General features: G+C 56.7%; 1 protein-coding gene across 1 annotated transcript; it reads right to left on the bottom strand.

Moving 5' to 3' along the window:
• Positions 1-206: 206 nt before the first annotated feature.
• Positions 207-12384, bottom strand: LRP3 (LDL receptor related protein 3). Its single transcript, XM_057535083.1, is given in 14 exon segments — positions 207-352; positions 355-586; positions 588-679; positions 682-856; positions 1094-1188; positions 1191-1225; positions 1476-2066; positions 2068-2590; positions 3051-3131; positions 3134-3157; positions 3160-3263; positions 4665-4803; positions 10110-10157; positions 12076-12384. Coding segments are annotated over 14 exon segments (2292 nt in total). The 5' UTR covers positions 12149-12384; the 3' UTR covers positions 207-272.
• Between the last annotated feature and the right edge of the window lie 9046 nt (positions 12385-21430).

Below are 21430 nucleotides of genomic sequence, written 5' to 3'. Positions count from 1 at the left end.
AGTCGGGGGAGGTAGGCATGGGCCCCAAGGTATCTTGTGTACCCTGGGGCCCTGCAGAGGGTGGGCTCATCACTCCACCCTCGTCCCACGTTCAACCCCCGCAGTCCCCTGCCACCACGCCAGCGGGGGGCCAGGGCGCTGATGCAGGAAGCTGGCTGGGCTTCTGGGTGGGCCTCTCCGTAAGAAAGAAGGACACGGAGGCAGGGTAGAAACGACTGTGTATTCCCTGGTTACAAAGCGGGGCTGTGGCGGTCATCAGCGTGTCCGGCGGGTCAGCAGACCAGCAGGGCCTCGTCGTCACTGGCCTCCAACGTTGGGGAGCAGGGTGGCGGGGGGCTCCTGCAGACACCAGTGGCTCTGGTGGGTGGGGGCCTAGGGTGCTGCCGGCAGTGGGGGCCGGGGGGTGAGGGCCCTGGGCCGAGCAGGACTCCCGAGGCATGTCCACAGGGGCTGGGTTGTCCACCAGAGGGTCCCTGCCGGCCTTTCTGTCCTTGTGCACTGGCCTGGCCTCTGGGTCCCGCAGGCCCGAGGGGGGCGGCGCAGAAGGCCCCACCTCCAGTGCGTGACTAGGGGCGCCGGGGGGCCCCCTCCCCGGCTGCCCCCGGGCTGCCTGTGTCTGTTAGGGGTGCCGGGGGGTCTAGGCCAGCCCCCGGTGCCGGCTGGAGGAGCCCGTCACCAGCACCGTCTGTGAGGTGCGCGCAGCCGTCAGCAGCGGGATCTGTCCGCGCGGTGCCCGCGGCCGGTGAAAGAGCCGGTTCCAGAGGCGGCCAAGGCGGCGGCGGGAGGGCCCGCGGCGGGAGGCGTGCCGGCGCATCTGTCGCCGCATGGCCGTGCGAAGGTTCTGTAGCACCGAGGCCTGGAGGGTGGGGCGGCGGCTGAGGGGGCAGAGGTCAGCACGACCCCCGAGGACCCAGAGACCAACTTGTCCCCTCCCCGGCCATGGCCTGCTATGTCACCTGTCCAGGCCTCATCTCCCGCCTCCCTCGACCCCTGGACCAGCCTGGCTGCACGCTCTCCAACCTGGCCCCTCGGCCTCCCTGTCTTGGGTGCTTTCCGAGGTCTGGCCGGTGGGGTCTCACGCCCTCTGGCTCACCTGTGACGCACTGTAGACGGGAAAGTCCTCCACGGGTGGAATGAGGCCCTGTGCGATGAGCTGCCCGTAGGACGGGGGTGCCTCTCGCCGCACAACTCAGCCTCCAGGCGTGTCATCTGGGTCTCAAAGGCCCTGAAAGCAAGGGCAGAAGGGCAGCATGGCGGGGCTGCGGGGACCCCCCCACTTCCCGCCTCCCACGGGGGCTCCGCAGCAGGACGTGGGACCCCATCCTTCCATCCAGACATCCTGAGCTGCCCAGACCCAAGAAGCCCCGTGTGGATGGCCCGAGCCCCAGTTCACAAGCCCACAGCTGTACGAACACTGAGCCCAGGGCCTCGCTCCAATGACAGGAGGAAAGCGAGGCTCTGGCCCCGCCGCCCACCTGTACTCCTGCGTGCGCAGGGAGTAGAGCTTGAAGGCGCAGCCCAGGGCAATGACGAGTAGCAGGCCGCAGACCAGGCTGCCGATGAGCGCGGCGGTGATGACCTTGCGGGGCACGGCCGCCAGGCAGCCGTGCTCGTCGCTGCCGTCCTGGCAGTCCTCCTGGCCGTCACAGCGCCACGTCTCGAAGATGCACAGGTTGGTGCCACAGTGGAAGGTGCCCGGCTGGCAGGAGAAGCAGTTCTTCTCGTCGGCGCCGTCGGGGCAGCTTTTCTGATTGTTGCAGCGGTCGGCCGGCGTGTAACAGAGGCCGCTGCCACCCTCACAGGGGTACTGGTCGGGGGGGCAGGCGGGGCAGCCCTGCTCGTCCCGGCCGCTGGCGCAGTGCCACCAGCCGTCGCAGCGCTGCGGCTCCGAGAAGCAGCCCTGCTCGCCCGTGTCCTCCACGTCGCCCTCGCGGCTGCTCCCGCACGGCTGCTCCCACGGAAGGCAATAGCCCTTCACCTGGTAGGTGGCGTTGAAGCCGTGGCCGGCGCTGCGGGCACGGGCGTGGTAGGCCACGGTGAGGCGGCCTGGGTGGCCTCGAGGCTCACGGGCGGTGATTGCTGCGGTAGGAGAGCGTCTGCAGCAGGCGGTCCCCGCGCTCGCCCAGGCCCTCGTATACCTGCACGTAGTCGTCGTAGCCCAGCCGCAGTTCCAGCTGCAGCAGCACGCGCCGTGGGTCCTGCGTGTCCACCAGCCACGTGCAGTGAAGGTCCGAGGGCCCGCGGGCCGCACCAAACAGGTCTGGGGAGGCGAAGGAGCCGTAGAAGCTGCCCAGGCGCCGGCCGCAGGCCAGGTCAGGGCAGCCAGCCTCGTCGGAGCCATCGCCGCAGTCCTGAGTGCCGTCGCAGCGCCGCTCGGCAGGCAGGCAGCGCGTGGAGCGCGCCCCGCTGCAGGGGAAGGTGCCCCCGGGGCACAGGCTGCCCGGCGGCTCGGAGGCGGGCGCCGAGCAGTTGCCCTCATCAGAGCCGTCGCCACACTCATCCACAGTGTTGCACTGCCACGGGCCCGGCAAGCACTTGCCGTTGTCACAGCGGAACTCGTCAGCCTGGCAGGATGCCTGGCCCAGCTTCCCTGTGGGGTGAAGTGCGTAGTAGAGACAGTCAGGGGCAAGCAGAGCTGCCCTTCAGCCTGGGGCCAGCAGCCGGCGTGTGGTGCCCCCATCCCAGCGGGGCCTCTGCAGGGTCCAGGGAGAGGCAGGATCCAAGGAGAAGGGCCCTGGGCGCTCCATGGCCAACTGAGGGGCAGAGACCCTTCAAATGCCAGGGCAGGCCCAGGTCCTGACCTGAGCTGGGGGTAAGGGGTGAGCTCCCCACTCTGGCCAAGTCTATGAAGCAGGGTCAGTGACCTCGAGGGGCTCCAAGGCACCCTGCGGCAGCAACATGACCAGTCTCCATCCCAACACTGGGCTCCAACTGACCGGTCTGCTGGGGGAGACCTGCAGGGGGTGGGTCGATGGAGGGTGCCGCCCTGGCCCCCCAGGAGCCCATGTGCAGACACTGAGGTGCCCTGCCCGCCCTACCACCGGCATCACCTCGGATGTATGAGAGACGGAAGCCCTGGGCCTGGCCGGAGCTGGAGGCGTCCGAGTGGAAGAAGATCCAAACGTGGTCCGGGCAGAGATGAAGGCGGGCGGGATGCGGAGCCACAGAGCCGGAAGGCCTCCTGGCGGGGCGGGGCCGCTGGGCCCAGCATGAGCCAGTCCAGGGAGCACTGGTGGGACTCCTCCACGTCAAAGTTGCGGAAGCTGCGGGGGGCAGAGAGGGCCGCCGACGCGGGTGGGTGGCCGGGGACCAGCAGGGAACGGTCATGCCTGAGCTCACGGCAAGGACGGCCAGCCCCACTGTCCCTCCTCTCCTCCACTCCCAGCTGCTCGGTGGGCCCTCCAGGGGTCTGAGGATGGCTCCACGAAGAATCAGGACAGCGTGGACAGCCTGGGTCACGTCAGCCCCAGTACAGCCTCTCCACCCTCAGTCAGCGCGCGCACACACACACACACACACACACACACACACACACACACACACGGTGCCCCAACCCAAGGCCAAAGTGGAGGGGGAGGCAGGCGCCCCATCGTAGACAATTCCCTCCACTTACACTCTCCCCTGAAGGACAAGGCCCAACGGTTCAGATCCCCACCGTGCTGGCTCTGCTGGGAGAGACCCTGCACAAATCCCAGGCTTGTACACTGAGGGGACCCGTGCGCACCGGGCTGGCCTAGGCTGGGGCTGGGGCACAGCTCAGCACCTGGGGAGAAACACTGGCCCTGGACCCCCTGGCCCAGGCTGTGGGATAAACAGAGCCATGGAGTACTCTAGAGGTGGCCAGGAAGGCTGGAGTCTTTGAAGGGACTCCCAGAGGCCACAGGGAAACGGGCCCAGACCCTGATGGTGCCCATCACACCCCTGTGCCTTGGAGCGACTGGGGGCTTCCGGGCTTTGCATTTAGGAGAGTGACTCCCCATGACCTCCCCAGTCCAGGGGTCCAGCCTCAGTTCCACCATCTGGTCACCTCACCCCGTTTCCCTCTGCATGTCCCTGCAGCTCAAGCGCCTGGGCTCCTGCCTGGTCCCCTTTCCCGCCGAGACCACCCCAAGGCCCCTGGGGAAAAAGGGGTCTGGACTCAGTGCCAGCCTGGCCTCAAGCCACCCCTGCAGGACAGACAGGACACCTCTGCCACCTCACAGACAGCTGGGCCATGCCCACCAGTCCCAGGGCTCCGCTCCCTGGCAGGCCTGAGGTGATGGACAGCCCCGCAAGCCCATGAGAGAGGCTCAGGGCAGGACGAGGCCCAGGTCTGGGCAGCCAGCACCAGAGGCCCACACTCACACGCTCACATGCACCCACATGCATACAACTCATACATGTGCACATGTAGACTCACACACATACTTGCACACATACACATCTGCTCACTCGTGCCCACCACACCTACCCACCCACGTGCTCACACATGCACACACACCTGTCCTTTATACCTGCTCAGATGGGGCTCACGCACATACACAAGCACACGTGAGTGCTCACACATGTGCACACACATCTGGTCACTGTGCTTGCCACGTGCCCTCACATGCACACCATCACACTCACATTCAGTGTGTGTAGGCCCACATCGGTTCCCTCTGACACCCCCGGGGCCCCCATACCTGATGGTGATCATGTCCCCACGGTCACCCTGGATGTACCAGCTGCAGTTGGTGCCCGGTGGGTAGTTGAGGGGCCAGGCTGGGCTGTAGATGACACCGCGTCGTTCCGTGTGCTGCTCCAGTTTCCCGCTGCAGGCGGCTGTCAGGAGAGGAGGCTGAGAGATGCTAGCCTCACCTTTGGGTGGGAGGGGGTAGTGAGGGAGGGGGACACTTGAGCCCCCCATGGCTTGAGCACAGGCCTTCCCCGGGGTGGGATCAAGGCCAGCCAAGGTGGTCATGGCCAAGAGGAAGGCCACAACTCGAGACTTCATGGAAGTGGTGTGTATGGCGTGGGCCAAGGGGGGCCCACCTTGTGCCCCAGAGCCTAGGTCTTATCCCTCATCCCCGGCAGGGCTGAGAGCGAGCCCACCAACTACCCTTGGCACCTCAGTGGAGAATCCTGCAGCCCTAGGCGCAGGCAGACCCACTATGGTTTCCCTGCCTGTCCCCCTCCTCCCACCCCGGGGCTGACTAAATACAGGCCTCAGCCCGGGAGGGAAGGGGCTTTGCTCACCCAACACATATTTACTGAAGACCTACTATATGGCAAGCACAAGCGGTAGGCATGCTCGTAAGACAGGCAAAAGCCTGGCTCTGTGGAGCTCACAGGCTGGGGAAGGAGCAGACTATGCAGATACCCTGGGTGAAGTGAAGATTATAAAACAGGCCTGAAAGGAGGACCCGATGTCCCAAGGTGGCTGGAAATGCAGGCTGGGTCTGACGGCACCTTGTGCGGCATTTGGGTTTTATCCTGAGCCTAAGTGGGAAGCCACCAGGGGCGGATGTTGTAACCCGATGAGGAAACTGAGGCTCAGAGAGGGTAAGTGAGCTGCCCATGGCCACACAGCAGGTAAGTCAGGGCCCACTCTGGTCCTCTAACGGGCTCGGCCTCTCACTGCCAGCCTTGAGCCAACGCATTGATGAAGTGTCCACCGTACACTGTGTCAGGGACGAGCTCAGGGCATGACGCCAGCCAGCACGGGTGACGAGTGCCTCTATGCCCAGCCGCACTGGCCTCACTTTACCCACGTCATTACACGTGCCCTCTGCTGAGCCCACCCAGCCTGAAGGCGGCAAACCCTGCCCCGGTGTGCCCTGGCCTTCCCAGGACCAGGAAGACCCTGCGCTTGGCTGCCCCCAACCCTCACAGCCCCACCGTCATACTTCTTCATCTGATCTTCACGACAGCCGGCAGCATAGGTGGGGCCCATTATACAGATGGAGAAACTGAGGCTCGGGGAGACAAATGATGACGCTTTTCCCGAGCCCAGCAATACCACCTCCTCTCTCCCACTGCCTGGCCCCTTCCACCGTTGCCCTGGAAGTAGGGTCTCTCTGCTAGCTCTCAACAAGACTCTGAAACCCCAAAGGGCTTGGGTACAGAAGGGAGAGTGAAAGCCCTCCAGCCACCTCCCACAATCTTAGGAGGGTACACGCGGAGGTCCGGGTGATCCAACACTGTGACTAGCAGGGAGTTAGCCCCCAGCGGTGGCTCACAGGAGCATCAGGGGACTAGAAGAGAAACACCCACCCTGACCCTAAAGCGAGGCTGACCACGCTCAGGTCGCCATCAGAGCGACAGTCGTGGGTCGGCGAGGTACCAGCCAGGGGTCTCCGCTTGGCACTCAGTGTGGCCTGGGAGGCCAGCCTCCCTGAGCCTCAGATTTCTCACAGCCCAGGAGGGTAAGGACTAAACAAACGGAGGGGTGGCCAGGGGCCTGAGCAACGTGTTCCCTCTGATGGGTGAGGCCGCCAGCTTTATGGGCCTCACAGAGCCGCTGGGTGCTCACCTGGGGACACCCTGGGAGGCATGAGGTTATGAAACCCAGAAGAGGCTTCTCCTCCTGCAGGGTGCTGGGTGGGAGGTTCCCAGGCAGGGCTGGGAGCACATCTTCCCCCCACACTGAGTCTCTAAAGCAGAGGTTACACCTGGAGTTGGAGGCTCCACCAGCCAGTGTGGGAGTCACCCCCTGTCCCCTCCGCCCCCAGGACAAGGCCTGAGGCAAAGCAATACCTACCCTGGCCCAGAGGCTTCCCCTATGGGATGCAGCACTCATGGAGGCCGGGTTTCCCACACTGGCCAGGAAAGTCAGGCCCGCGAGGACCTGTGTCTGGCCCTTCTTTCTTGAGTAGGGAAGCCTGTCTCTCCAACCACCAGCCTAATCGGGAGCAGATGACTGGACAGCTGCCAGCCCAGCTCTGCCTCTCAGCAAAGCCCCTGACAACACAACCCCCGAACAGCCTCACCCCTGAGTGCCCCCTGGCTGCCCCAGAAATTCCCACGTCGCGGGCAGCAGTGTCACTCAGTCACTGCTTATTCTTCTCCAAAGGGGGCCACAGAGACCATGGTTTCTGCAGCCGTCGGCCTGGCCCACGCAAAGAGACCGTGGAGCAGGAGGGAGGCCAGAGTCCGTGCAGGGCCCCAGACTGGACGCTGCCTGGCCGTGGGCCTGGAGGGCATCATCAGCTCAGACCACCGGCCCCCGGGTATCTCGTTTCTGTGACGGCAGGCCTCACCCGCACTCTACCACCACCCCAGGACCCAAGCACAGGCAGCGGAAAGAGCCTCGTGAATCCAGTCCTGGGGTCCACACTGCCAGATACGCCGTTGCACCCTAGGCCCCAGCTTGTCCATCAGTGAAATGGAGTCAGTGGGTGCTGCTTGTCTCAGGGTGGCTGGGAGATCTGGGGAAGCGGCAGTCTCTAGGCAGATGTGTGTGTGCTGGGTTGAGTAGGGGGGATGCCCATGGGAGGTGAGGGTAGTGATGGGGTGTGTGATGATGGGTGGGCAGCAAGGGGAGCTGGGAGATACTGATGCAGGGTGGAGGGTCTTGGGGGGTGTTTAGGGGCGGTCAGAGAGGTCTGTCTGAGCTTAACTGGGGGTGACCTATGTTCACTTGGGCAGAAGATTGCTCGGCCCTCGGGTCAAGGTGGCCTGCTCAAGGGGGCAAGGGATGACTGAGCACTTTTAGACAAGTGTCCTTCTTTCCTGGTCCAAAGAGACGTCAAATACTCCTGAGAGGGTACAAGCAAGACCTGAGGGCGCGCAGTGTACAGATCTGGTTTCCAGAGGCCATCGTTAACTCCGGACAACCTGCTGCTGTAACCAATGACGGGGAGCTGGGAGCCCCACCAAAGCACTTGGGCGCAGCTGCCAGGTGAGGGGAGAACAGCCTGAAGACCCTGCCCAGGCTCACCACCCCGCCGGGTCACAGTGGCCACACAGCGGAGCCCAGAGTCTGGGGTGGTCCGACCCAGTTAGTGCCTGACAACCTGGGGCAGGATGGGGTCTGAGAGGCAAAAACCTGTGAGGTTCCCGGGCAGCCCAGCTGGGCCCTCCGGGGGGTCTGAGCCCAGTGAGGGCTGGGAAGGGGCAGGCCAGACAGTGATGATCTGGGCTCCTCAGTAGGAATCGCAGGGAAACCCTGAAAACTGCAGCAGCGTGAAGCTTTGGGTGGAGGGAGGCACCTCTGGCAGCACAAACTGGTCTCCACTTCCCTCAGCAATGCTGGAGGGTCAGCGATGGGCTCCAGGACAGTCCCAGGCCCAGACCACCACCTGTGGCCGCACAGGACACCGCGGGGTGCCAGGCACAGGCAAGCTGGACCCTGCTGGCAGCCAAACATGAGGATGGACCTGCATGGCTGTCTTTCCTGGCTCTAGGAGTGGACCTTGTCCCTGGAGCATTTCTTTTCTAAATGTCTAGCCACATGCCCACCCACTACACCAGCAGGAGGGCTGGCCTGGGCTCACATTTGTAAGACCTGACACCCTCACGTCCCCTTCCCCCATGCCCACTCTCTACCATAGCCACAGACACCTGACCCAGGTGAGGCCAGTCAGTCTTCTCCTGGAAATGAGGATGGGGAGACTGGGTGGTTAGCTGTGGGGGCCAGGACGCCAGGCAGGGCCGAGGCTGGCTCAGTGCTGAGCAAGGCAGGGCCCTGGGCCAGCAGAGTCAGCAGAGGAGACCAGGCTGCCGGGAGCAGGAGCTGGTGGGCAGGGAGAAGGGAGACTGAGGATGCGTCTGAGAGACGGGCCCATGAGAGTAGCTTCTGTGGACCCTGAGGCCCCCGATCCCAGGGACCGCAGCCAGCAGAGAGCCCTCTCCCTGAGCCGGCCTCAGTGGGTTTCTGCTGCAAGCCGGGCCCCGAGCAGAACTAGAAATCCCAGGTACCTCCTGCCCCACGATGCAGCTCAGCACACAGCAAACAAGTCCGCGGCCCCCAGACTCCAGCTCCCAAGGCCCTTAAGATGTCTCACAGTGGCACCAAGGGCCACAGGAGCCTGGGCCTGTGCATTCGCCAACCCCTGGCAGCCCCCTCAGCAAAGGACAAATGCTCCTGATGGCCTCAGCCTCCCTCCCGCTCCTGGCAGCCTTCGCTGTGCTCGGCACTAGGCCCAAGCACAAAGACGGCCAGTGGATGGACGGACCCACGCGGACAGGCAGGAGGCAGCCGCGGAGTTCTAACCGTGTTTTCTTAGGCTCCATATGTCTATTTGGCATCCACTAACCACAGGGCCAAACTATCAGCCAAAGTGTTTACCTCTCTCCTGCAAACCAGTTTGCCTGAAACTGGTCTTTCCTGGGCAGACTGGCTGATCCGAGGCTGAGTCTCCTCACTCTCTTCTTATCTAACTCACACACCAAGCCAATATTTCATCCCAGGGTCAGGTACCAGGCACCGAGAGGCCACCCCCATAGCCCAGAGCCCTCGGGAATTATTCAAATTAGCCAATCCTAAGCTGCTTCCCCTGCCCTGCCTTGACTTTCCCACTGAAACTCCAATCAAGGCTCTGGCCTAGGCCTTCCCCTCACTCCTATGTCTCCCTTGACCAAACCTGGTATTTCCCCTGTGACCCTATGTGGCATGGCATGTGCCCTCCTCACAAGACACATAAGTAATAAATCCCTCCATCAATGGCTTTGGTCTCTCGGTGTTGTCACTCAGCCATATCTTTATCAACTAAACCCCAGGTATAATTTTAAAGCAGGCAGGCATCTCATGGTGCCCCATGGCCCTCTGGGAACCCTACAGCCTACAGGAAGCACAATCCGTCAATTGTGTGGGCTGTGACAGTTTCCTAGTGGTATTAGGCCACCATGTGCCAACGCTGTGCTGAGCACCTTACCTCATTTGCCCATTTAACCCTAATAAGCAGGCTTTGGGGTAGGGCCTGTTATTGCACCCATTTTACAGAACAGGAAACTTAGACTCAGACAGGTGTAAGTTTGCCCAATGCCAAACAGCTCCTTTGTGATGCAGAAAAGATTCCCAGGGATTGAGGTAGAAAAAGGCCAGGTGACCTCAGGGGTGGAGCCAGGATCCTGAAGGCTGGTACTCAGAGGTCACAAAGCCAGGAGGGCAGGGAGGAAGGGAGCAAGGGGAGAAGCATCTTACTCACCTAAGGCAGGAACGGCGCTGCTGAGCCGCCCAGTGAGAACAATGTTCACTGCGGGAGACACAGAGAGAGTTCAGTGGATTGGGGGAGGCGGGTGGCTCTTGGGGCTCAAGCACCTGGGGCACAGGACAACACAGCCCAAACTCCAGGCTGGTTCTCTTCATCTCGCAGGGTAAGGCCCAGAGCGCTGCCACAGAGACTTGTGCTCCCACCCCAGTCCTGCTTGGATGGGCAGAAGCGAGAACCTCGGGATCTCAGCACCCACCTGAACACCCAGAGCGGAAGAGAGCAGGGTGCAAGCCCGACTGCACCAGACAGCCCCTGCCACGCGCCACACTTGGGAATTCTAACTGACTTGTGAGCGGGTGTGCTTCTGTTTCCTCTCAGGCTTGGGAACCATGGGCCTGGACCATCCTTCAGAGAGAGGCCCTTGCTCAACCTGGGCAGGCGGCCTACTTGTCAAGGGGTTTCCTACCACCCTGTAGGGCTTCCTCCCTCTGAGGGGCCTCTCCAGCCAGGGAGGGAGGGAAACAGTTCTGATTATACCCATTTTACAGGCACTCACAGCTAACAGGGTTCAAGGTCCTCCTCACTGTGCCATACTGACCTTGAGAAGAGAGGCAAAGAATTTGCCTGCCACCTACCCCTTCAAGGACCCACCACCATGGGATTTGCCCTTTGCTTTCATTTACTGCTTTCCCGCAGGGGTTATGGGAACGGAAGATATGGGTGAACTCAACTTCCAGGGGTTCAGGGTGCCTCCTTCCCCAACATCAAGGATGCCAAGGGAAGCAGAGAGCATCTCTGCAGGGGTCAGCCCCCATCGGGTGAGGAAGCAGGGCCAGCTGCCCCCCTAGCAGTACACCCAGGCTCTGCTGGGCAGAGCCTATGCCTCATCTGGGCAGGGAGGGCCTTGGGAAGGCCAGAGGGTCTGCCCCTTGCCTTGCTCCCTGGGGAAGCCCAGCACCCAGCAGCACGTGACCACTGACAGATTGGGGAGTGGGCACTCTGGGGGCTGTGGCCTTTACTGAGACCCGCTCACACAGCTAAAGCAGGGGCCTTCCCCCAGCTCCTGGGTTCTTGGGGGTAGAGGAGGGTGCAACCTAAAATGAACAGGTTTCTTTTTTACTGTCATTTCAGTGACTTCAACCAACCTATTGGGGTTACAGAGCCTTCACTAATGACACCATAGGGTGTCCCCTAATGACCCGAGGCTTAGATAATGGCCTCCCTCCTTCATCATGGTAAATAAAGGAGCCATGTGGCTTGAGGATTTAACTCCTTCCTTCCCTTCTCCCCCACACAAGGCCCTGGAAAGGTGGACAGAAAAACTCCGGTAGGGCTGGAGGGGTGGCCAGGCCTGGATGGGTCCCTTGGCCCTCCCCAGACACACCACCTGGGCTGATGAGGCCTGCCCCGCTGGGTCTGAGAAGCCACAAAGGGAAAACAGGAGTCATTCTAGCAGCTGCCTTCTGCCCGGCATCCTGACCCGGCTCCGGCTAGCTCCCGCCCCCAACCCACTCTGGGCAGGAAATAGTTCCTTGTTGAGGGGGCCACCGGCCCCAGCCCAGCTGGCTTTGCCTTTGTCCGCAGCTCCGGAGGCCCCCGACCCCCCATCGCCACCAGGCTAAGCACGGGCAGCCCAGGCAGAAAGCCACTGCCTGCCAACCCCAGGCGCCTGCACAGCGGGCCGCCCTGCGCACCGCTCACCCGGGCTCCCGGACGCTCTTCCGAGCCGGGCGGGAGCCGGGGCTCCGCGGCCGGAGGCGCCCTCCCAGGCCTACGACCCCAGCAGGCCGGGGTCCTGGGGGCCGCAGTCTCCGCGGCCTCCGGCGGGAGCTCTTGCAGTGCCCGCTCTGGGAACTCCAGCCGCAACCGGGGGAGAGGGGCGCCCCGGGTGCGACCAGGGAGAGGTGCGGAGCTACAGAGGCAGGGGACAGACCCCGCCGTGCCCGCGCGGCCCACTCACCCAGGCAGACGACGGCGAGTTGTGCCCGGGCGCCCGGCGCCCCCTCCGGCCCCGCGGCAGCCCGCTTCTCCATGCCGGGGCCGGGCGGCCGCCCGCGGACGCCGCCTCCTGCCCCGCGCCTGCGGCTCCGGCTCGGGCTCGGGCTCGGGCTCGGGCTCCCGCGGCGGCTGCGGCCCGGGTGCGGGCGGCGGCTCCGGCGGCGACTTTGTGAGGCGGCGGTGCAGGCCCGCAGCGCGCGCGGGGCCACATCGGCCGCGGCGTCACGGGCCCCGCGGGGGCTCAGCGGCGGCCGCCAGGGAGGACCCCTGCCCGCCGCTGCCCCCGCGCCCCGGGCGCCGCGCCGCGGCCGGCCTGTGCCCGGGGGCCCCCGGCGCGCCCATGCCCCGCGGCGCGCAGCCCGCCCGGCCCTGGCGCCCCTCGGCCACCCCGCGCTGCTCCCAGCCCGCCCGGCCGGTGCCGCCGGTGGAGCGTCAGCGGGTCTGTGGGTCCTGCCGCCCGGCCCCTCGCCCGCCTGAGCCCGGAGGCCGCGCCGCGCCAGCCACGTGACGCGCCCGCCGAGCCGCAGTGGCGCTGGCAGGACGGGTGCTGGCTGCTGGGGCGGGCCGGGGGCGCGCGCCCCGCCTCGGGTGCTGGACAGCTCCGCGCAGGCGGCCCCCGGCCAGTGCGTGCCCTCCGGCCCCTGAGCCTGGCTCTCCGAGCCGCCCTCCTCCCCGCCCAAGACTCGATCCCTCCCGGAGCCGGCTGTGATGGGAGGGGAGGGAAGAGGGTGGCAGAGAAAGGGGCTACGCGGGGCTGATTAGGGGCTGAGGGCAGGACGGCGCGTGGTGGCGCAGGACTAAGGCCTGTCTTCCGCGTGAGGTTCTTGCCACTCCGACCTGCCCCCCTCGTTTGCTACAGCCCAAGTAGCCCTGCCACATCCCTGAGATGAATCGCTCTGCGCAGAGCGAGGCCTGTGAGGGGACACTGGTGACCACTCTAAGAGGCCCTGAGCCCAGCCAGTCATCCCGACAAGCACTGGGAAATGGAGAGGAGGCCTGTTTCCCAGACTTGGGGCCCCGTCTGGGAGAGTTCTGGGCCCAGTAGAAGCAGAAACCGGGGAAACGGCTTGTGGAGGCCATATAGGGTTAAGCAGGGCCAACCCTCCTTCCGAGACTGATGTGAAACCAAAGGTTCCCTCCCTGGCGTGGGAGGCTTGGCAAAGCCTGTCCCGCCTGCCCTGATGGAGGCTCAGGACCCCTCTCCCCCTTGATTTTCCCTGTTTAGGAAGGAAGGTAGAGAGTAACTCAACTAACTCATTTTCACTGTACAGGCCAACTGGATTTTAATTTTTTAAAATTTGGAAAAAAAACCAACTTTAGGTTTTCTCTCTTTCCTTGTTCTCTCTCTTCTAATTCTTCTGGTGATTTTTCCAAAGCAGACTTCTTCTTGGGAGATGTATTAAAGGGTTTAAAAATCAAATAATGGGATAAATGACTCATTTATGGTAAAGAGCACTAGCCTGCTGTAATTTGGTTTCAGAATTTCCTCAGGCTGCTGACCGCCTTGTAATGGGCGTTTATGCTCAGCAAAAATGTTCAGCAGAAGTTGGGACACTGACAGTGAAGGTCTGCAGTTTTGTTTCCATTTGAAGATGATTTCTACTTCGGTGTATGTTTTGCAAGCTCTATAAGGAATCCAGGGTTGAGGCCAATGAATGCCCTGGGGAGTCCTAGTGGAGCCTGCAGCAAAAAGAAAAATGTGAGCCCCTATATACACTTACCAAGCTATCAAATATCAAATATCTTGAACCAAGTGGGAAAACGTGGCTATATATAAAGCTCCAAGTTGCCCAATCTGCTCACACCCTGCTGTCAACCCTTAGAAACCCACACAGCAGGGGACAGGCAGCTCGGGGGAACCTCAGGCCGGTTGGAAACAACCCTTCCCACTGCGCAGTAGAGCAGGGTCATAAAACAACAACAACCTAACTTTATTTAAACTTTTGATAATTTGTTCAGCATGAATTTTTTTTGCATTTAGATTTTTAAAAATATGACTTATCTTGATTACTGGTTTTTTTGGCACAAACGTAGTCCCCCTGCCCATATTGAGACCTTAGCTATCTGATACCCCTTTCCGGTTTAGTCTCACAGTGGTCTAGTGCCCTCTAGAGGCTGCCGCCCCACGCAGGGGCCTCGCTAGGGGTCCCCAGTGTAACCCTGGCTCAGTCCTCTCCCCCAACACTTCTCACTACTTCTGGAGCAGTTCCTGGCAGCCTAATCTCTGCGGGAGGACTCTACACCCTGGCTGCAGTCACTGGGTCCCCCTCAACTTTTTAACAAACATTCTACCTTGGCTTGATTGTATCCAGGAGGTTTGTGTCCCTCACAACCCAAAATCTTCCAGCTACTGGAGAATTTAGTACTGGAAAGAGGGTAATGCAAGTAACAGACCCTGAGAACATGCAGACTGGTTGGGGCAGACAAGGGAGCAGCGGGGCAGAGGGGTCCAGGTGGGGGATCAAGGTCCTCCTGGCAGGAAGCTGGCCTTCCCAGTTAGGAGGAAGCAAAGCTGCTGTCCCTCACACATGTCTCATAAGATTCAGCCTGTGGGTCACTGAGGCCTTCAGCAATCTGCTCCAGGAGTGAGGAGAAGAGGGCAAGCCGAGAGGAGAAGGAAGGGGCATGGACGTGTCCCACATAAATCCCTGTCTGGAAGAACCCACTCACCAAAATGCAGGCACAAACTCAAGCCGGCTCTTACCCAGCTGGTTGCTGGACACTATGTAGAGGATGCCAAGTTGGATGGCAATTGTCTTTCTTTTTTTTCTTTTTTTTTTTTTTTTTTTTCTATTTTGGCCATGCTGCACGGTTTGCAGGATGTCAGTTCCCTGACCAGGGATTGAACCTGGGCCATAGCAATGAAAGCGCCGAATCCTAACCACTAGACCACCATGGAACTCCTGGTAATTGTCTTTCTTGATCTCAAATAGTTAATTTCTTTGAGGATCAAAGGCCAAATATGGCTTTGGCAAGCCAAGCTGGAACAAGGGCTTATGACCACCTGGTCCAGGTTTACTGCAAGTGACTTCCAGGCGGGCAAACTCTTCATTGTCCAGACACCTCCCACTCGGCCATCTGCACCTTCCCTATTGTGCCCAGCTCAGTTCTGGCCGCATCATGTACTGAGTCAATAATTTCTACTCCAATCCCCCGAGGCCAATCCATCGCTAAGTCCTGATAGCTCGTCCCCACAATGTATCTCGAATCTACCCACTTCTCTTTACCACCATGGCCACCTCCCTGGTCCCAGCCACCATCTCCTCTCTCTTGGGCCTCCTATGTGGTCCCCTGCCTCCCAATCAACAGCTCACATTTTTAACATGCAAAGTGGACCATGCTCCCTGCAGAAAATGTTCCAGGTCGGACTTCAAAGTTTTACACCTGAGCTTTGTGATCCTGTGGGACTAGCCCTGCCTACCACTTCTCCAAGCCCCCCTCTCCACCCAACTCGTTCTGGCCTCAGAACGTTTCCACCCTTCCCAGAGCTAATTTCTACTCTTCCTTCTTGGCCAGGAGAACAGTCAAGAAGCAGAGCCAGAGAGCATTCGGAGAGATGTTCTAAGCCCTGTGAGCAGCCCCTCCAGTGTGTGGACGTTCTGACTGACCCCACGTGTCCAGGGCCCCCTTGGAGAGAAGCACTCCAAGCACCTGAGGCCAGCCACTCACTCGAGCCAGTGGTGGAGGGATTGTTCTGTATTCATTTAAGATAAGTCTCTCCCTTCCCTGGTGGCGCAGTGGTTAAGAATCCGCCTGCCAATGCAGGGGACACGGGTTCATTCCCTGGTCCGGGAGGATCCCACATGCCACAGAACAAGTAAGCCCGTGCGCCACAACTACTGAGCCTGCGCTCTAGAGTCCATGCGCCACAATGACTGAGCCTGCGCTCTGGAGCCCGCGAGCCACAACTACTGAGCCCGCGTGCCACAACTACTGAAGCCCGCGTGCCTAGAACCCATGCTCCACAACAAGAGAAGTCACCCCGATGAGAAGCCCGCGCACCACAACGAAGAGTAGCGCCCACTCACCGCAACTAGAGAAAGCCCGCGCGCAGCAACGAAGACCCAGTGCAACCAAAAATAAATAAATACATTTTTTAAAGGTTTAAAAGATAAGTCTCTCCTTGGGCAGAAACCATCCTCGGACGCTTTATAAGATCCCTCTGGGACCCAGCAGAGGAGCCTCACAGGACAGGGCCTTCTCTATGGCTATTTTGCTCTCATATACACTAAAATCCGTGTTTCTCAAATGAGGTTTTAAAATGTGAGCCATTTATATAGAAACTAACATGAAAACCTGCAACTGTGGGATTTCTGAACAGCAGTTAATGTTGTACAGCTTTGAAATAAGAATGTGGAAGGACAGGAGAGGAAGCAAGAAGAGAAAGAATAGCTTTAGAGAAAGGGAGTTAAGGTTTATTTGCATTAAAAATACTACAAATATCAAAAACACAATGAGATACCACTTTACATCTATTAAGATGGCTATTACAAAAAGAAAGAAAAAATAACAAGTGTTGGCGAGAATGTGGAGAAGTTAGAACCCTAGTGCATTGCTGATGGGAATGTAAAATTGTGCAGCTGCTGTGGGAAACAGTTTGGCAGTTTCTCAAAAGGTTAAATATAGAACTACCATATGATCTAGCTAGTCCACTTCTGGGCATATACCCAAAAGAATTGAAAGCAGGAACTCCAGGAGATGTTTGTACACTCGTGTTCATGGCAGCATTATTCACAATAACCAACAGGTAGAAACAACATAAGTGCCCATTAATAAATGAATGGATAAACAAAATGTGATAGAGATAGATAGATACAGATATAGATATAATGGAATGTTATTCAGCCTTAAACAGGAAGGATGTTCTGATACATGCTTCAACATGGATGAACCTTGAGAACATTATGCTAAGTGAAACAAGCCAGTCACAAAAGGACAAAGACTGTGTGATTCCACTTATATGAGGGACCTAGAGTCGTGAAATTCATAGAGACAGAAAGTAGGAAGGTGGTTGCTAGGGGCTGGAGGGAGGAATGAATGGGGAGTCATTGATTAACAGGTACGGAGTTTCAGTTTGGGAAAATGAAAGAGTTCTGGAGATGGATGGTGGTGATGGTTACACAACAATGTGAATGTACTTAATGTCACCGAACTACACACTGAAAAATGGTTAAAATGGTAAATTGTGTGTAATGTGTATTTTACCACAATTAAAAACTACTAAAAATAAACTGGCAAAGTTCAGGGTTGTGACACCATTTCCACTGGGCTCTGTGGGGTGAGCGGGCCAGCCTGAGTTGCTGCTTTGGATTTAGTGTGGCTCAATACTGGAACCTCCCAGAACCTTGGTCTGCCAGGGGTGATGGGGGAAGAGGAGGGCTCGGAGCTGAGCACCTGCCCCAGCCTGTGTGATGCCCAGGCATCCCAGCCACAGTCCAATGACAGGCCACATCTGCAGACACATCTGGTGATGGGCTCAGCACGGCGAAGCGCATCTAGCCATAGACACTCTCCAAGCCATTGCTGGTTCTTCCAACTTTAAGAGAATAATAGAATAGTAGCAGTAAAACCATTTCACCTTCAGTACTGAGCAGTAATTTTCAAATTATAGGCCTGGGACAGTGATAGTAAGTATGAAGTATGTCGTAAAAGCACCATTCCAAAAAGAAAAAGAAGATTTTACTGCAATAAAAAGGTTAGTGCCGGGTCACCCCCTTACTTTACATAACCCTCTCCACTGTAATTTTGAACAAGGAGTGTGGTTCCAATTTTCAATCAGAAACCTCCCCTCAGCCTTGCTGAACCACTCAGAAGTGCCCTGAAACGATAATCATTTGTATATTGATTTGGGGGAGAATCAATCCAATTCAATCCACCTCACTAAAGTATTAATGGAGCAAAGTACATCAGAACCCCGAGGTGGGTTAACAGATACTGTTTGTTCTTTAACTGTGTTGATGCCGCAGGAATAAAGGTGACAGGTTGAGAGCCCGAGTCCAGAGGCACGTGTGCAGATCTGGGAAACCCAAGGCAGGAAGGATAGACTAGAAAAGCCATGGAGACAAGCCCTCACATCCCAAAGTGTCTCCTTCGTGGTCAAGGTCAAGAGAGTGGAGGCCAAGCTCACTTCCAGCACGCGTGGGAGATGAAATCAGCCCACTGAGGGGCTCCGGGTGGCTCCTAGGGAAGCCACACGTCCCTGTTAGAGATCCGAGGACTCCGGGGGGACACACGGGGAGCCTAGTGCAGTACTGCTCACTCGCCAGGGCTCAGAGGACCCCTCTTCTACCATGGGGGACGGTGAGCCTTTATTATGGACTTAATGGTTGTATTTAAGTCAACTCATTTTACTTAAGTATTCCTGCTTCATTTTACTTAAGTATTTACTTAAGCTATCTCTATATAACGATAACTATAAGCATGACCCAAACAAAACATGGCACATTTTGTTGCCTGCATCCCTGTTTTCTCTGTCTCTGTTTCTCTGTCTCTGTCTTTCTGTCTATTAATCTCCACCAAGGAGAGTTAGGAAGAAGGCTAGAGCATTCAAGACACACTAGCTTCAAAGCAAAGATCTCCTCCTCCATCAGATGAGAAACACTGGAGAAGAACTGAAGGGAGAGTAGCATCCTGGCGTCGTGGTTCAATAGCATTCACGGCAGGATGTGACAGTCCTGACCCAGATCGTCCCAGTCCCACTAGAAGTCATCCCACACATCCCGTATCCCACATCACGCGAGCAGGAAGATGGGCATGATTAAGCACAGAGGCTTTGGAGTCAACCTGCGGAGGATTCAACCTGGCTCCCCACGCACTCCTCCCGTGAGCAGGTTTAACTTCTATGAACCTTGGTTTCCTCATCTATAAATAGGACCACGACAGTACCTACTTCACTAGATCATGGTAAGAACTCAAAGCACTGATACCCGCAAGGCACTTATAACAGTGCCTGGCATAGAGTAAGCACTCAGTAAATACTAGCCATTATCCAACTGCACCCCTTTCAGAAAAACTCCTATTCAGTCTTCAGAACCCAGGCCAGCTATACTCTGTCTGCCCTTTCAGAGGAAGATAAAACTCCCTCCCACCTCACTGCTTCTTCTGTACTTCGAACAGCATTCTGGGGCTGAACACATCATCCTCTTGTCTTATTTACAGTCTTATTTCCATGGCTGTCTGTGTCCTTAAGCTGTCAGCTCCTCCCTAGAGATGTTAAGCTACCTTTTACATCCTCATCATCCAGGGCAGCTCTGCTCACACCTACCTAGTAGGTAATTAGCGGGTGTTTACTGACTTGAGTTGAAGCAGGTGGCAGCATGGCTTGGGCTGCCTACAGAAATACTGTTCTTTTATTGTGCCTCCAATCTCTCATTCCATAAGTCCCAACTTATGGGATTCCTAGGAAAGGAGTCTATCCAGCATCCCTTGGAATCAGTCATCACCTCCAGAGACTCTTGCCCCATCCCATTCTCCATCCCTAACCCAGCCTGAGTTTGGTACACATACTTTCTCTTCAATTTTATACTTTTACTACATAGTATATACCCATGACCAATGTATCATATTGTTTTACTTAAGTGGTTACATATTGCTGTATCCTCTGACAACTTGCTTTTCATCCAGTGTTATGTTTACAAGATTTATCCACATAGATATGCTTAGACCTAATTTATTCAACTGGGAGCCAAGGGCTGTCTGATCTTGAAGCCCTAGGAATTGGCATCAAGCAGGAGCTATTCCTAGATATTCCTATACTGTGTGCTACAACTTGCCATGGGCTTCTGAATTGAAAGGTTTTGGTGTGAACAGAAGTTTTCAATTCACTTGGGCAAATACCTAGCAGTGGGATTGCTGATTGTATTGTAAATATGTTTAATGTATGGTTAATGTATGTATAAGAAGCCACCAAAGCTCACTCAAGAAGAAATAAATAGTACTATATCTATTTTTTAAATTGAATTTGTAATGGAGACCTTCCAACAAAGAAAGCTTCATGCCCACATGGTTTCATTGGTGAATTCTATCAGACAATTAAGAAAAAAATCATATCAATTCTACACAACATTTTCAAGAAAATAAAACAGAAGGGAAACTTCCCAAGTCACTGTATGAGGTCAGATTTATCCTGATACCAAAAACAGAAAAAGAATTTACAAGAAAAGAAAACCATGAACCAATATGCAACACAAACATAGATGCAAAATTCCTCAACAACATAATAGCAGATTTAATCCAGCAATATATTAAAAGGATACTAGATGGAGTTTATCCCAGGAATACAAGGCTGGTTCAACACTGGAAAATCAGCGTGTGTAATTTGTCAAAAATCCATAGATCTGTACACCACAAAGAGTAAATTTTACTGTATAAAATTATTTAGGAATCACCCAGAATGTCAGGGGAATCCAAGATGAAATGCACACTGTGACAAATAAATTTGTTTACAAATGGATGGTTTAACCACACTGAAACCGGTGAAGAAAAAAGGAGCTAAGACAGTGTATATTGACTAGATACTGTAAGACTAAAGAAAAAAAGAACTGTACATAAACTGTGCTCTGGTTGGCAGATTTGTTTCTCAAACAGATACAAGCTATGAATTCTGAAACCATTTTACATTTCTAGTAGAGTTGAACAAATAAGTAAATGTATTGGAGATAATGAGAGAGACAGGTTTTTCACTGACTGAGAATGAAGTTACCAAAAAAGCAAGGGGGGAATGCAAGAAAGAACACTGTGGTGCTGGACTGCAGTTAGAAATATCAGTATGAACTCATGTGTTAAAGTATCAATATGTACCCAGACAGACAGAAAATAGATATGTATATATGCATGTTTAGAATTCCCTAGCTCGGTCTGCTGAGAGGGCCTAGAAGCAGTGACACCTCAGTAGCAATGAGCTCACCCAGCACCCAGAACTTGGTTTCTAAATACTCTTCTCTAATACAAGGAACCAGGGGTCCCTGGGGAAGACTGTCCAGGGCTGGGACTGAGAATACACAGATGAGCTGGCAGAGCCAGAAAATAATAAAGACAAAAAAAAAAAAATACTGCATGGTATCCTCCCCAAAACCCATAATCTCAGTCCATTTATGAAAAAAATTTAGACAAATCTAAATTGAGGGACATTCCACAAAATACCTGGCCAGTACCTACTGGAAGAGACTAATGAGAGAGGAAGACTACATGCCATGTGAGATCCAGGTTGGATCCTGGAACCAAAAATGGACCTTAGTGAAAAACTAGGGAAATCTGAATATAGTCTGCAGTTTAGTTAACAGTGTTGCACCTATATTAATTTCTTTTTTTTGATAAAC

This window comes from Balaenoptera acutorostrata, chromosome 19, assembly GCF_949987535.1.
Source record: "Balaenoptera acutorostrata chromosome 19, mBalAcu1.1, whole genome shotgun sequence".
Lineage (NCBI taxonomy): Eukaryota > Metazoa > Chordata > Mammalia > Artiodactyla > Balaenopteridae > Balaenoptera > Balaenoptera acutorostrata.
Note: the sequence above shows the minus strand (reverse complement) of the source record. Positions and strands in the feature narration are given on the sequence as shown.